Source organism: Salvia splendens, chromosome 14, assembly GCF_004379255.2.
Source record: "Salvia splendens isolate huo1 chromosome 14, SspV2, whole genome shotgun sequence".
NCBI lineage: Eukaryota > Viridiplantae > Streptophyta > Magnoliopsida > Lamiales > Lamiaceae > Salvia > Salvia splendens.
Genome location: NC_056045.1, coordinates 27570789 through 27584528, shown reverse-complemented (window position 1 = coordinate 27584528; position 13740 = coordinate 27570789). Strand labels below are relative to the sequence as shown.

The following is a 13740-nucleotide window of genomic DNA, read 5'->3' as shown; positions in this document are numbered from 1 at the left end:
GTCTGAGGATCTATATATAGAGGAAGAGAGGTGGGAAAAAGTGGATGTGGAAAATAATTAATTAATTTCTACTTCTATTATTAATCCATTATATGGCCACAGGCCATGTGTGCCTGTCCATGTAATCTATGCTAATAAAAGGGATGTCTATTTCAACTACCAACTATACATTATTGAAAACTCATTTATGGAATTACTTTGTACTCATAATAATCATCACAGTTAGTTTTTCTATATCTGTTTCCATTCCTGTCTCATGATTCATGACAAAAGCTAACTTATACTCTACTCTGTCACCAATGTGATAGCATGCATCTTTATATTGGATGTGAATTTAGTAAACTTGGTAATTTGTTTCCAAATTAAACTTCCATGATTAAACTTAAATTTCCATGATTAAACTTAAATTTCCAATATATGAAGTTAATTTTAAAAAAAAAAAAATAAAAAAAAAATAAAAAAAAAATAAAAACTTAAATTTCCAAGTCAATCTATGTGATGATTAAAGAATGCATTAATATTAGAAAATATAGAAAGAAGGGCAATTCGTTGATTGATTACAGATATGTAATGTCTCTAGTATTAATGGAGCACGAAATAGTGAGATATCTTCCTACGATGACAAATTCAAAGTACAATTGGTAAAAAAAAATTGAAAAATCAGGTACGTCATTTTCCTTTTTTCAATTTAATAAAAGAATATTGTTTTGAGGCTCAATTCCGTTGGGCCAACAAGAGGCTTAGTTTGGCCTTTAGTTTTCTAAAGAATCCAACTTATTCAAATATACACTGCACTCTCTGTTACAAACAATAATATTTGTTCTTTTTTAATTGCTCGACTTCTATTTTGATAAGGTTTTTCATCTCTTATGAGTTGAGCCACATTCAATAATTGGATGTTTTGTGTGTAAAAAAAATGAGTCACTTAATTGTTAGTATATCTTAATTAGGACAATAGAGTACTTCAATTACAAAGTAAATTGTAAACTTATTCCAGTTTCCAGTCAGATCAAGCAAGAATAAAAAGATTAAAGATCCATGTTTTGGAGAAAATATAAAGGGTATGAACGTTACAATCCATGCATTTATTTCAGAAATAAAAGTTACAAATCCAAGTAAATACATAGAAAGCTACTACACACGTATACTAAACAAAAGGATTCATTTATTCATTCCCTCACTCAACAACAAATGCCTAGTAATCCTCCGGAGCCAAAGGCTGGTGGTGAGTATGGTGCGGCGGCGGCGTCTCCGGCTGTATGAGCCCGAATTCGTATATGATCCCGGCCAATGCCGCCCCTACGAACGGCCCCAGCCAGTAGATCCAGTGGTAGCTCCACCTCCACCCCACCAGGGCCGGTCCGAACGCTCGTGCCGGGTTCATTGCCGCGCCCTCGAAAGGCCCTCCCACTAGCACGTTCGCTCCCACGATGAACGCGATCGCGAGTGGCGCGATTGTACCCAGGCTCCCCCTCCGGGGATCTATCGCGGTCGCGTAGACGGTGTACACTAGCCCGAACGTCATCACGATCTCCATCAGGAGGGCGTTCCATACTCCTACGCCGACTGCGACCGAGAATCCTATCGGCCTCTGCATCAAACACACAAATCACTCGTTACTAGTTTAATTCCAAAAAAAAATAGTCGATTATTCATAAATTTGATTAATTTTTTAGCTCAAAATAGCATCATTTTATAGGAATAAGAGAAAAAGAGACCGTCGTTTCATGAAAATATAGTATAGGAAAAGTTAGTGACGCTCAAAATAGGCCTTTTGAATAAAAAGAAAAGGAAAAAAAATAGTATAGTATATGTGGATATAGAAGAAAAGTATGAAAAATTGCAAAACTTATGATTTTCAGTTATAAAAAATTGAAACTTAGTTATAATTTAATATTTTATTTCTAAAATTGATCATATCTTGAGAAGAAATTTAAATGATTAATTATTAGTATCAGTAATTCCGAATAATTTAAAGGGCGTACGAAGCCATCGGTGGCGAGCCTTAGGAGGAGGGAAGCGACGACGGCCCCCAAGAGCTGCGCGACCCAGTAGAAGATGGCGCGGAGCACAGACACCCGGCCACCGACAAGGGCGCCGAAGGTGACAGCGGGATTTAGGTGGCCCCCCGAGACGTTCATGCTGGAGGCCACGGCAGCGAAGAGCGAAAGCGCATGCGCCAGCGCGATGAGGACCAGCCCAGCGGCCGACAAATCCGTGTCCTTGTACATCTTATCTGCAAACAACGCATGCATTGTATCAACCAACAAGCGGATAGTGATGATGATTGAGAATGAAAATGAGGAGTGGTACCAAGAGCGAGGACGGAGCCTTCTCCGGCGAAGACGAAGATGAAGGTGGAGAGGAATTCCGACAAGGTGGCCTTCACGGAGTCGGGGTGGGTGGCGTCTTCCGGCCTTCCGAAGGCGTACCTGCGAGGCATGTTTGATCAATATTTCTTCTTCTTCTTCTTCTTCTTCTGCTTTTGCTTTGAGTGTGTATATTGTGTGTGTAAATATGTGTGCGTGGATGGATTGAGAGATGAGAGATGAGAGATGAGAGGAGTGTGCTTTGGAGATGGAAATGGTGGTTTTGTTAGGGGGTTAAATTGGAGGAATTGAGTTGTGATGAAGGGAAGGAAGGGACACTTGGGAGATGAAATGCAGGAATTAGGACACGTAATGTGTGTGGTGGCTCTTCAATGTTTATTTTCCACTTACACAGGATGTTGGATTTATTAGACTCTTGTTGCCATATCAATACCAATCCAATTCCCCTATCTTCTTTCTGGACATCGTCATCGTCATCGTCATCGTCATCGTCATTTTTTTTATAAGTCACATATAATCAGATTTTAAGTTGGAGATAAGCGGACTCGAACGGCTGACATCGACTTACAAGAGTAAATCATCGCCTCTCATGCTCCTCCGACAATCATCCATCCATCAACATGAAAATTGAATGTTATACTTTGATATTATTTCCATTTAATGGATAGTGCCTGACATTCACATTTTAGATAAGTCACATAAAACTCATTTTGAATTGCAAGTCTTAATCCATGTTCTCCAAGTAATTTCAACAAACGCAACTTTAAATCATCTCCAAACAATATAATCTTGATTAATTCAACACTCATTATACAATACCACCTCCGTCCCACGTTATTTGTATTTTTTTTATCCATCCCAAACTATTGCACTATTTTTATTATTTTAAGTAAGAAATAAAGTATTTACTTAATAATATAAAAACATAATTATAAAATTAAAAAGAATTTTTTATAAAAAAAATCATAATATATGATTTCATAAGATTTGCGGAACTACATAGTAGTATTAAATTATAAAATTTCAAATTTTCAATTATTCTATTCATGGAGTATGAACAACATCAAAGTACACATATATGAGAATATTGCAAAAGATTAAATTTTAAACTTTTATTTTCAAATCTTAATAATTGACCATAATTTCATAATGTTTTTAAATATGTATTATCTATTTCAACCTAAAACTATGGATAAAACTAAGCATGCTGCATGCCTATCCATCCAATAACAAGTAGATCAATAAAATACAATCACATTCAAGTCACCTTCTGTTATTTGATACTTATCCAACAACCAAAAACCATATAAATATTAACACGATGAAGCAGTCCGAGCATAACATATTCTTCTGCTGCTCTGCAAATGAATTAACTTGAATAGCAACGTGACAATACAAGTAGTGTTATTACTATTAGTTACCACTACTTCCTTTTGTCCACGATTAATTGGCATAGTTTTTATTTCATTCGTCTGTAATTAATCATCTTAATTACTACTTTTTATAATTTTTAGTACTAATAGATTTTATATTCCAGTAGTATTAGTTTCTTCCACTCACTTTTCACTTTTCACTATATTTAGTAAAATCCAAACTGAGTTAATTCATACTACTAATTAATCATAAGCAGAGGGACGAAGTCTTTTATTGAACTAGAAAATGAAAAAAGTAAATGGCTAACAGATGTATCACAAAAGATAGTCAAATTCACTTCGTTCCATACTATTCAATATTCGAAAATGAATCACGAGAATTTTGCAATTATCGAATCCTTCTCTTTTTTAGCGAATTACACGTTGATATGATAGTCGATTTAAAATACTTGGATAAAACGTTATTTTAAGTACACGTACTCTTTTTTGCCTAACACAACTTTGTCCGCGTATTTTAAACATCAATGCATAATTCTTATAAAAGAGAAGGATTAGATAATTACGAAAATCTCAAACTTTTTACTTCAATTTATAATAGGATAAATTGCCTCTAAATCGCAAAGATTTCTTAAATTCTAGTTTATATCAGACCTTTTAAAATTTGAATGACAAATCATGGAGTTTTAAAAATTTTCAATTGTCCCATTTAACTAAATACTTACTTAAGCTCCAAATTACCATCGAGTCATCTACGCTCTCGCATTTATTTCATTATTCATTAACAACACTAACATGTGAGTCAATTTAGCATCGAATTTGCCGCAAAAAAAGTTATCATGACGATTGAAAAAATTTTAAAACTTCATAATTTATCATTCAAAATTTAAAAGATACATGACAAATCATAATTCAACCAACCTTCTAATTTTATACGATTGAAAAAATTTTAAAACTTCATAATTTATCATTCAAAATTTAAAAGATACATGACAAATCATAATTCAACCAACCTTCTAAATTTATAGGCAATTAACCCATTATAAAAAAGTGTTAGACAAACCAGAATTTGGCAATATAGTACTATACTAGTAATTTATTTGAGAAATTAAAAGAAATACTAGAATCAATGGGGTGTTAAGGTAAGGTTAACATTATACGATGATGTCTTGTATCATGGTAAGAACTTGACTGATCTCCGGCCGCCGCTCCGGCGACTGATCCGTACACTGCAGCGCCATCTCCGTGAGCTTCAGCATATCCTCATACCCTTCCCTCTCCCCGACTATCTGCATATCCACTATATCAGTCGACCAGTCGATGCTCACGGCCTCTCTCACCCACCCCGACAGATCATCGCCGCTGCTCTCCGCCGCCTTGGCCGCCCGGCCCGTCACCATCTCCAGCACCACGATTCCCAGGCAGTACACGTCGGCCATCCTCGGGTTTAACCTCTTCCCGGCCACCGCCTCCGGAGTCCTCCCGGCGGCGAGCATCTGCGGCGGCGCTATCCCCAGCAGGCCGTAGTCCGTCAGCCTCACCCGCGGTGGCGCGGTGGTGCCAGCGGCCGTGTGGATTAGGACGTTGGAGGATTTGAGGTTGCCGTGGGAGGCGGAGTTGCGGTGGAGGTGCCCTAGCGCGGTGGCGATTTCGTTGATGATGGTTGCGCGGCTGGTCCAGTCGAGCGCAATGCCTTGGCCCTCTGTCGTTATTAAGTAAAATGAGTTAGTGGAAAATGAGACTGAACTTCTTAAAAAGAAACTTACTAAAAATATGGATGAAAACATAATTAATTAATTATTAACAGTAATTACCGTGTAGCATGGTGAACAAACTCTGATCATCTACGTAGTCGTAGACGATGATCTTCTCCTCTTTGGAGTGGTAAAAGGAGATGATCTCTGCCAAGTTCTGGTGCTTGATGTTTCCCAGCACCTGCATCTGCTGCGCAAACTCCTTGTTGCTCGTCGCCTTCACGTTCTCCAGTCTTTTCACAGCCACCACGGAACCGCAATCCAGCACCGCCTTGTACGTCGTCCCCAGCTTCCCCCTCCCGATCACCTCAGCCGCTGACCGCAGCAAATCATCCAGCTCAAACACCGGCCTCTCCAAGAACTCCAGTTTCATACTTGTCTCCGAGTCATCCGCCTTTTCTTTGTACACTTCTCCTACATACATTCATCGAGAGGCGAACGCAGAAAAAAAATATTAGCAGAAGTTCAACTGCTTTTATAATTCTTGATAAAAGGGGTGGGAGGGGGCGGCTGACGCCCCTCTGGCCAGAAGACTTGAGAACTACGCAAAATAACATGAAAAAGTGAAAAAGACAACCGGATAAAAGATATGATTACGACAATCGAATGGCTGGTATGCGTATATGTTATACCTACTACTTCTGGCTCATCTTTCTCTTTAGCTTTTCTGATGTAACAGCAGAGTACAGACAGACCAACGAGTAGAGCTGTGGCTGCGATCACAGCAATGCTCCACGGTTGGAGGCCGCCACCGGCCCTTGCTGGTGGTTGAAACGAAGAGGGAGCTGGAGCAGGAGCGAGAGGACAAGAACTCATTCCTGGGATGGATCCACATAAACCCAAGTTGTTAGCATAGGAGCTTTCGGGGAAGCTTTGGAGGACGCGGGTCTGAGGGACTGGCCCTCCGAGCTGATTACTAGAGACATTGAAGGCTATCAGCGTTTGCTGATTGAAAGGCGGGATTTGACCCGAGAGTTCGTTTTCTTGCAGCTCGAGTTTGGTTAGCTCGGGTAGGTCAATGTAGGTGTAGGGTATGGACCCTGAGAAGTTATTCTTGGAGAGGAACACGTACTGGAGGTGCACTAGGTTGGTGAGATCGGGAAGAGGGCCGTGCAAAGAGTTGTTTGTGAAGCTGAGTTTGGTCAAGAATGTAAGGTTTTGGAACAGCATAGGTGGGAGAGGAAGAGAACTAGTGAGCTGGATTCCTTCGAGGACCAGATGCGTCACGTGCCAATCCGAGCAGCCAACGCCCGCCCAGATGCTCTGGTTCGCACTGATGCATGCTCGTTCCGTCCAGTTCACATGCAGGTTTGAGGACGACGTCACGAGATCCCTCAGTTGAATCAGAGCATCACGTTCGTCCAGGAAGAATTCGTCTGTCTCCAACCCAGTAACAGATTGGATCAACACAGAAATTATCAAGATGGTGATTGATTTCTTCATAGGGAGATTGAGAGGGAGAAAGCATCGGACATTGTCAGATAAAGGAAAATGGGTTGGTAAGAGGCAAGATTAAAAAAACCCACGTTCTTAGCGACGTGGGAGGGAGAAAAAATTCATTGCTGTTGACAGCTTAACTACAAAATCAAGAGATTTAAACAAGGAAAATGTTGTTGAAAGCTCATATATTTTGGCATATGATATTTAGATTCCTCACAAGAATGTCTACAAAATGTGGTCAAAAACATATTCTCCGTTAACAACAATATTCTCTCTCTGTGTCTCTTTCAAGACAGCTGAAGAAAGGACTCTTACAAGGGAGCTTGTAGATTCTACTTAATGTCTTATATAACTAAGGCCGTGCAGAGTATCAAATGCACGAGAGATACATAGCGTTACCGTAAAAGGAAAACGACATTAATTCATGCATCAGTCATCATCATCATCAGAGCTTTCGTATGCTGCCAACAGACTCTTAACTGGGTTATCCGATTTTGTCTCTTCTCCCACTTTGTTGGAACTGGTCGAAGACTTGCCTTTCTCCAGATCGTAATCATTCGAGGGTCGATGTTTTTTAGATGGTTGTTGATTCGAAGCTTCCCTGGAAGGATCTACATCGGAAGGGGCAGCAACACCCTGCGTCTTTGCCTTCACTGCCACCACTCTCTTGAGCAAGTCTTGCTGCCTGAGCATATAGAAACTTTATATCAGATGGAGTTGGAAACACATACAAACATTTGTTTTTTAAGTACATATATAGAGAGAGAGTTTACCTGATTCCACTTTTTGGCTTGGGTTCCACTCTAAGTGGCAAGGGAACTGAAGCTGGGGCAGTTTCTGCCACAGCCTTGTGATTAGTGGTCAAGGAAAAGCACGAGCAAGAAAAAAACTCATTTCTTAAAAAGCGAAATATAAAAAAGAGAAATCTTGAGCCTATTTGTTAACCCCCAGAGTAGTTGCAAGGATATTTTAAATGCAGCAAATGCTCGTTTCTCTGTACGCCGTAGGAAGCGTTCTGCTTTTTCCTCGGCTTCCATTTGCTCCTTCAGATAAAGCAAATCGTCGCTGTCCAAAGCTGCACATTTACACTAAGCAATGCTCAACAAGCAATGATACCTACCTTACAACTGACCTCATGAAAGCAAGTGCATTGACAGGCCAACGCGAATTAAATTTCATAAATGAAAAAAGAGCATAGAATCTCTACCGCCTCGACCATGAAGGTAGCCTCCACGTTCCCCAGCAACCTCTTGCATCTGCACTTATCAAGCACCCACCCGGAAAAAGCCAATATCCCTGCCGGGGCGTGTTATCAGAAAACTAATCGAAATTGAAAGTTACAGGAAACAACTCAAAAGCCCCAAAATGCAGCTACATCAATATAATGCTAGCTTATGTCACTAAAACTGATGATTAGATTTTCCTTCTGAGGCACAGCCATTTTTTTCCTTCCTTACATCTACAATTCAAACAGGCAGTTATGCAGGAAATCCACTAGCACGAAACAGCTCATTTATTGAAGAGATACAAATTACAATAAGAAAATCAACTTATCGACGATAAATTTAATTCCTTCGAATTAACCGTATGAAAAAAGGAGAATGAGGATTCTCTAACCTTGGCGACCATGCGCTGGAAGGTAATTTCTTCGTCATCTATTCTGTCCTTCCCCTTCCCCGACTTCTTATCTGCATATATCCCTCCCAGCCGATTAATCACCAGCAAAATCCAAAAAAATGAAAGAAATATACATCAGAAAAGAAATTGGAGATACCTTTAGGATCAGTCAGATTTGTGTACTCGCGAACTTCTCTTCCAGCCATCGTCGGTGGAACCTCGATCAATAATTTGTCAAATTCTGGAAATTTGCAGAATTATAGCGAGCTAGGGCTTCTGGATTTTGTTTGATCGAATTTGCAAATGAAGATGGATTTTTGTATGATACTGGCGGAATTGAAAAAAGGAGAAGGCCCACAAGAGGAGGCCCAATACTGTGGGTCCAGAAATGTAGCCCACTGAGGATTGGATTGGATTGTGATTTGTTGTTGCTCAGTTTGATAGATCAAATAATATCGAATCTTATTAATTATTCAGTCAGATAGATACAATTCAATGCTTAATTTTTGATTTTGAGATAATGTGACGTAATATTAGTTTGATTACCCTTCTGAATATTGATTTTGGATAATTGTTGGTAAAGTTTAAACCTGCATTCGCAAGTCCTTTTTAACTAGGTGCAATCGTTCAGATATTAAGAAATATGAAGAAAATGGGCGTGAAATGAATTTTTGAATATGAGTCTATGTAAATATCTTTTACATACAATTGAGATGTTAATTTACTAAAAATAAAAAGAAAAATTATTAAAAATTCTCAAACTGAAAATAAACTTTTTTATTTTTGTCAAAGTGAGTATTAATCTCAAGTCTATTAATCGAGATATTAAGTGACCAAAGGTATCATGATGATTGATTTAATGAATGCCTCAATATTGGGGATTTTGTTTGTAGCAATCATTTTCCCTTTCCACATACATATAAGCTACCTAATACCAAATAATGGATATAATAAGACAGCCGTAAAGAGAGGTATAAAGACAGTATTAGAGATACGAATGTCCATCATAATCTAATGTTATTGAAATACTCCTTATAGAATCATGCTAATTTCAAATAAACTATTATTATGAGGGTGGGGCCCATCAAATTTGTTGCTGGAATGCCAATTATTGAGATTCTATACCATTTCTATCACACATTTTTAGTGAGTAACCAAATAAATTACGGCTCATGCCTTTTCCCACCTACTATGTTCATATCTGAATGTGACTTATTTTATTGCTTCCCAATATAATTATGCTTAGTAAATTTTAGTTATTATCAAATTTACAAGACATGAGTTCATACATAAGAATGTACAGTATACAAGAATAAGCACATAGATAACTACATTCAACAGATTGTTCAGTATAGGCAGTCGCGGTTTTGAGAAATGAAATTTGTGGGTCATGACTCATGCATAGTGTATAAGATCGTTGCTGCCGTCGGAATGTAAAAATGATGTAACGTAGGTTATTGTTATCGGATGACAGAAGAAGAAAGAAAAGGAGGTCGCAGGCCCGTCCCTTGGCCCGTGCGGCCTGTGCGACCGCACAGGGCCCCCAATTTTCAGGGGCCTCTGAAATATTTCAGCCCATATACATGTATTCCTATTTTTTCAGCCCAACAAAGCTATTTCTCTTATATAGCAACGCCCAGGCATTTGTCTAGCACCGTGACTATTTTTTGAAGTCATATTTGCGTTCTACAATGACACAAGATAGACTGAATGATTTGACCATAATCGCACTCGAGAGTGAGATGCTGGAGAAGATTGCATATGAGAACATCGTCGAAGATTTCATTTCAAAGAACACCAAAAGAATGATGTTGTTCAAGTAAAGACTATGCAATCGAGGTTCGAAATGGTATATTTCTTTAATTATCATATAGCTTTAAAATGCATTGTCTTTTTTTCTATAGTGGTAGGCCTTATTTTAGATTTTTGCACAGAGCCTCTGATTTTGTCGGGACGACCCTGGGAGGTCGATGTTAGAGCATCCGCAGCGGTGGCGAAAGACGCCACCGCCGTCCGCGCCGTTGGCAAGGCGCAGGACCGCCGCCGCTGCAGCCGCGCCGCTGGCACGGCGCTGCTCGATGTATCGAGCACGTCCGTGCCAGCGGACGCACACGTGGCGCGCTCCCATTCGTCAACGGCATAGCCGTTGTGTTTAAACTTTTTTTTAATTTTTTTTTTTAAAAATCGGTATTTAATTATAAATAATGCTATTTTCCAAATCCCAAAAATATGGCCGTTTTTTTCCCGTTTTTTCTGAATTTTTTTGATTTTTTTTATTTTTTTTTTCCCCAAAATCATCTATAAATACACACATTCATCATCCATTTATCACATCAAATCATCTCTCATTCATCTCTCATTCATAATTCTCATACAAACTATCAACACATTCATCACCCACTCAAAATCTCAAATGGATTTCACCCATATTATGGCGGAAGCGGAACTCGAAGAACAAGAATACTACGAATTTTTAGGATTTTAATTATGTAATTTTTAATTTTTAGGATTTTAATTATGCAATGTTTAATTTTATTTGTCATTTGTAATATTTATTGTGGGTTTTAAATGAATTTTAATATTATGGAAATGTTTTTGTGTAATTGAATTTTATATTAATTGTGCTCGTCCTTGCGGAAGAGTACAGTTGTGAGTGTTGTGCTCTTGCCAGAGAGCAGGCATGAATAGTACCGCCCGGGCCCACAACCGTGCCGCTGGCAAGAGCACGGTTGTGGATGCTCTTAGCCCCTAAAGCACAATTTAATAGAGTTTTTCGATTCACCTAGACTGACTATTATATAGGTCGACTCCGAGAGTGCAACTAGATATCATTTAGGTGTTGACGTTGACTTGGATTACATAGGTCAAGTGAGGCAGTCAGTGAATAAACAGAAGCAAGTTATAAAAACTAAAAATGCAGAACTAAATGAGTAAATTCTGATAAAAAAAATAGTTTTTATATGGATTGCATTTTCATTTGGCCCACTCCTCCTTAATATTTCTGCTTTTGTTTTAGGACCACTTATTTTACCTATTTATAGCCGGGCCCGGCCCCCACACCAGCTTAAATTAACATATTTTGTTTTAAATTTAATAAAGTCATTTTAAATTATCATTCAAACTTTGATCGTATTGTGAACTTTTAGTTCGAAACTTAAAAATATTATCAAAATAGTTTGTACATATCTGCATTGTTCACTTAATAACTCAAGTCAGGATTTGTAGACTATTCACAAGTGTTTTCATTAATTTTTTACCATTTAAAAGGATGACGAAGATTGTTTCTATATATTATCTTGTTGATGAATTCGAAATGGCAAGTAAAGGATATCTTGCTGGCCGTTTCAGTTATTTTTTGGCCATTTAAAAATCAATACATATAATTTCTACTTGATCTGACCACGAATAGGAATCCCATTTTTTTATTTCGGTCCATCCGTAAATATGAGTCTCAGTTCATTTATACTATAAATGGTAATATGCTCACATTCCACTAACTCATTCCACTTATATTTTTATTTAAAAGTAATATATACAAATGAGGCAATATACCACTAACTTTTTTCCACTTACTTAAAAATGAAACTCCTATTTGCAGGCTAGAGAATATTATTTTATTATTTTTCTTTTTTATTTTCTTTATGGTTAGAGCATCCGCAATGGGCGGACGATGGCACGCCCGATGGCGCGCATCGTCCGCGCCATGAATCGTCCGCACCCATTGCGGGTGCGTGCCATAGGGCGCGGACGATAGTCGCGCCCTATACTTCGGTCGCGGAGGATAGCGCGGACGATGGCCATCGTCCGCGCCATCGTCCGCCCCATTGCGGAGGTCGCGGACGATCGACTCGGACGATGGCACGCGGTTTTGATTTTCTATTTAAATCTCGTTTCTCATTCAGTTGTACATACGAACATATCGACTATCTCTTTACATATTCTATCTCTACATCCAACCAAAATGAATCTCGGCGACGACACCAATATTTCTAGTTCGTCTGAATCCGGTGGTTCGCTTGACGAAGCATTAGATGCAGCCGTTGAAGAGGCCATGGCGGCATGCTATGCGCAAATGCAGCGCGAGAAGGAGGCGGCGGCGGCAGCGTCGGCTGAGCAAGTCCATTGGCCTATTCGACATAGGTCGTATGTCCGACGCGACCACCAGGAAGCTCACAGACGTCTGGTTGAAGACTATTTTGCCGATCAACCGCGATGGGGCCCGACTATTTTCCGCCGCACGGGTTTCCCGGGATGCTCGGGAGCATCGACTGTATGCACTGGGAGTGGAAGAATTGTCCGACGGCGTGGAGAGGCCAATTCACAAGTGGATACAAGGGCAGCCACCCGACGATGATCCTCGAAGCCGTCGCTGACCATCGGCTCTGGATCTGGCATGCTTACTTCGACGTAGCCGGGTCGAACAACGACATCAACGTCCTCAACTCGTCCACCCTCTTCACCGACCAATGTAACGGCAACGGCCCGGCCATCGAGTTCACTGCCAACAGACGCCAATACCATATGGGGTACTACTTGGCCGATGGCATCTGCCCACGGTGGCCAGTTTTCCTAAAGACGGTCAGCTGCCCAATTGGCGAGAAGAGGGTTTTATTTGCGCAAAAGCAGGAGGCGGCGCGGAAGGATGTCGAGCGGGCATTTGGGGTGCTCCAATCACGGTGGGCAATTGTGAAAGGGTCGGCTCGTTTCTGGTACAAGGAAGTCATCGCCGATGTCATATATGCGTGCATAATCATGCACAACATGATAGTCGAGAGTGAAGGCGGAAGCATCACCGACTGGAATGAAGACGACCGTGCATCTAGCTCTTCCGGCACATCGACCGACACACCCGATAGAGGGTTACCGTTAGGCTTCGAAGAGGTTCTATCTAGACAGGCCTCAATGCGCAACCAACAGTAGCATGCACAGCTCATGAGTGACATGATTGAAGAAGTGTGGGCTCGTAACCGCCGTCGCTGAGTTTGCGTTTTTTTTTAATTCGCATTGTGTTGTATTAATTTTTATTAAATGAAATGAAGTTTATGAAATTCGTATTTTAATGTATTATTTTTTTAAATTCGTATGGATTTTGTAAATATTAAAAAAATGATGACGTGGCGGGCTATAGGGCGCGCCTTAGGGCGCCCCACTGCAGGTGGGGAGGTAGGAGGATAAAACTGCTGACGTGGCGCGCCATAGGGCACGCCTTAGGGCGCCCCATTGCTAATG

General features: G+C 40.0%; 3 protein-coding genes across 4 annotated transcripts; all 3 read right to left on the bottom strand.

The window, feature by feature from the left end:
- Positions 1-1195: 1195 nt before the first annotated feature.
- LOC121764829 (probable aquaporin TIP3-2) lies at positions 1196-2443 on the bottom strand. The gene is made up of 3 exons (XM_042160859.1): positions 2314-2443; positions 1986-2236; positions 1196-1591 (listed from the first exon to the last, which is right to left on the bottom strand). Exons 1-3 carry the CDS (start codon positions 2441-2443, stop codon positions 1196-1198), a joined length of 777 nt encoding a protein of 258 aa, XP_042016793.1.
- Positions 2444-4697: 2254 nt separating this feature from the next.
- LOC121763729 (probable leucine-rich repeat receptor-like protein kinase At1g68400) lies at positions 4698-6945 on the bottom strand. The gene is made up of 3 exons (XM_042159793.1): positions 6087-6945; positions 5515-5868; positions 4698-5402 (listed from the first exon to the last, which is right to left on the bottom strand). Exons 1-3 carry the CDS (start codon positions 6895-6897, stop codon positions 4855-4857), a joined length of 1713 nt encoding a protein of 570 aa, XP_042015727.1. The 5' UTR covers positions 6898-6945; the 3' UTR covers positions 4698-4854.
- A 119-nt stretch (positions 6946-7064) lies between these two features.
- On the bottom strand, positions 7065-8808 carry LOC121763730. Of its 2 annotated transcripts, none has more exons than XM_042159794.1 (6): positions 8669-8808; positions 8512-8582; positions 8102-8150; positions 7863-7969; positions 7668-7744; positions 7065-7579 (listed from the first exon to the last, which is right to left on the bottom strand). In XM_042159794.1, exons 1-6 carry the CDS (start codon positions 8715-8717, stop codon positions 7324-7326), a joined length of 609 nt encoding a protein of 202 aa, XP_042015728.1. In that variant the 5' UTR covers positions 8718-8808; the 3' UTR covers positions 7065-7323. The 2 variants fall into 2 exon arrangements, with proteins under 2 accessions (XP_042015728.1, XP_042015729.1); XM_042159795.1 differs by having other exon boundaries at positions 8102-8190; positions 8669-8739.
- Positions 8809-13740: the final 4932 nt, after the last annotated feature.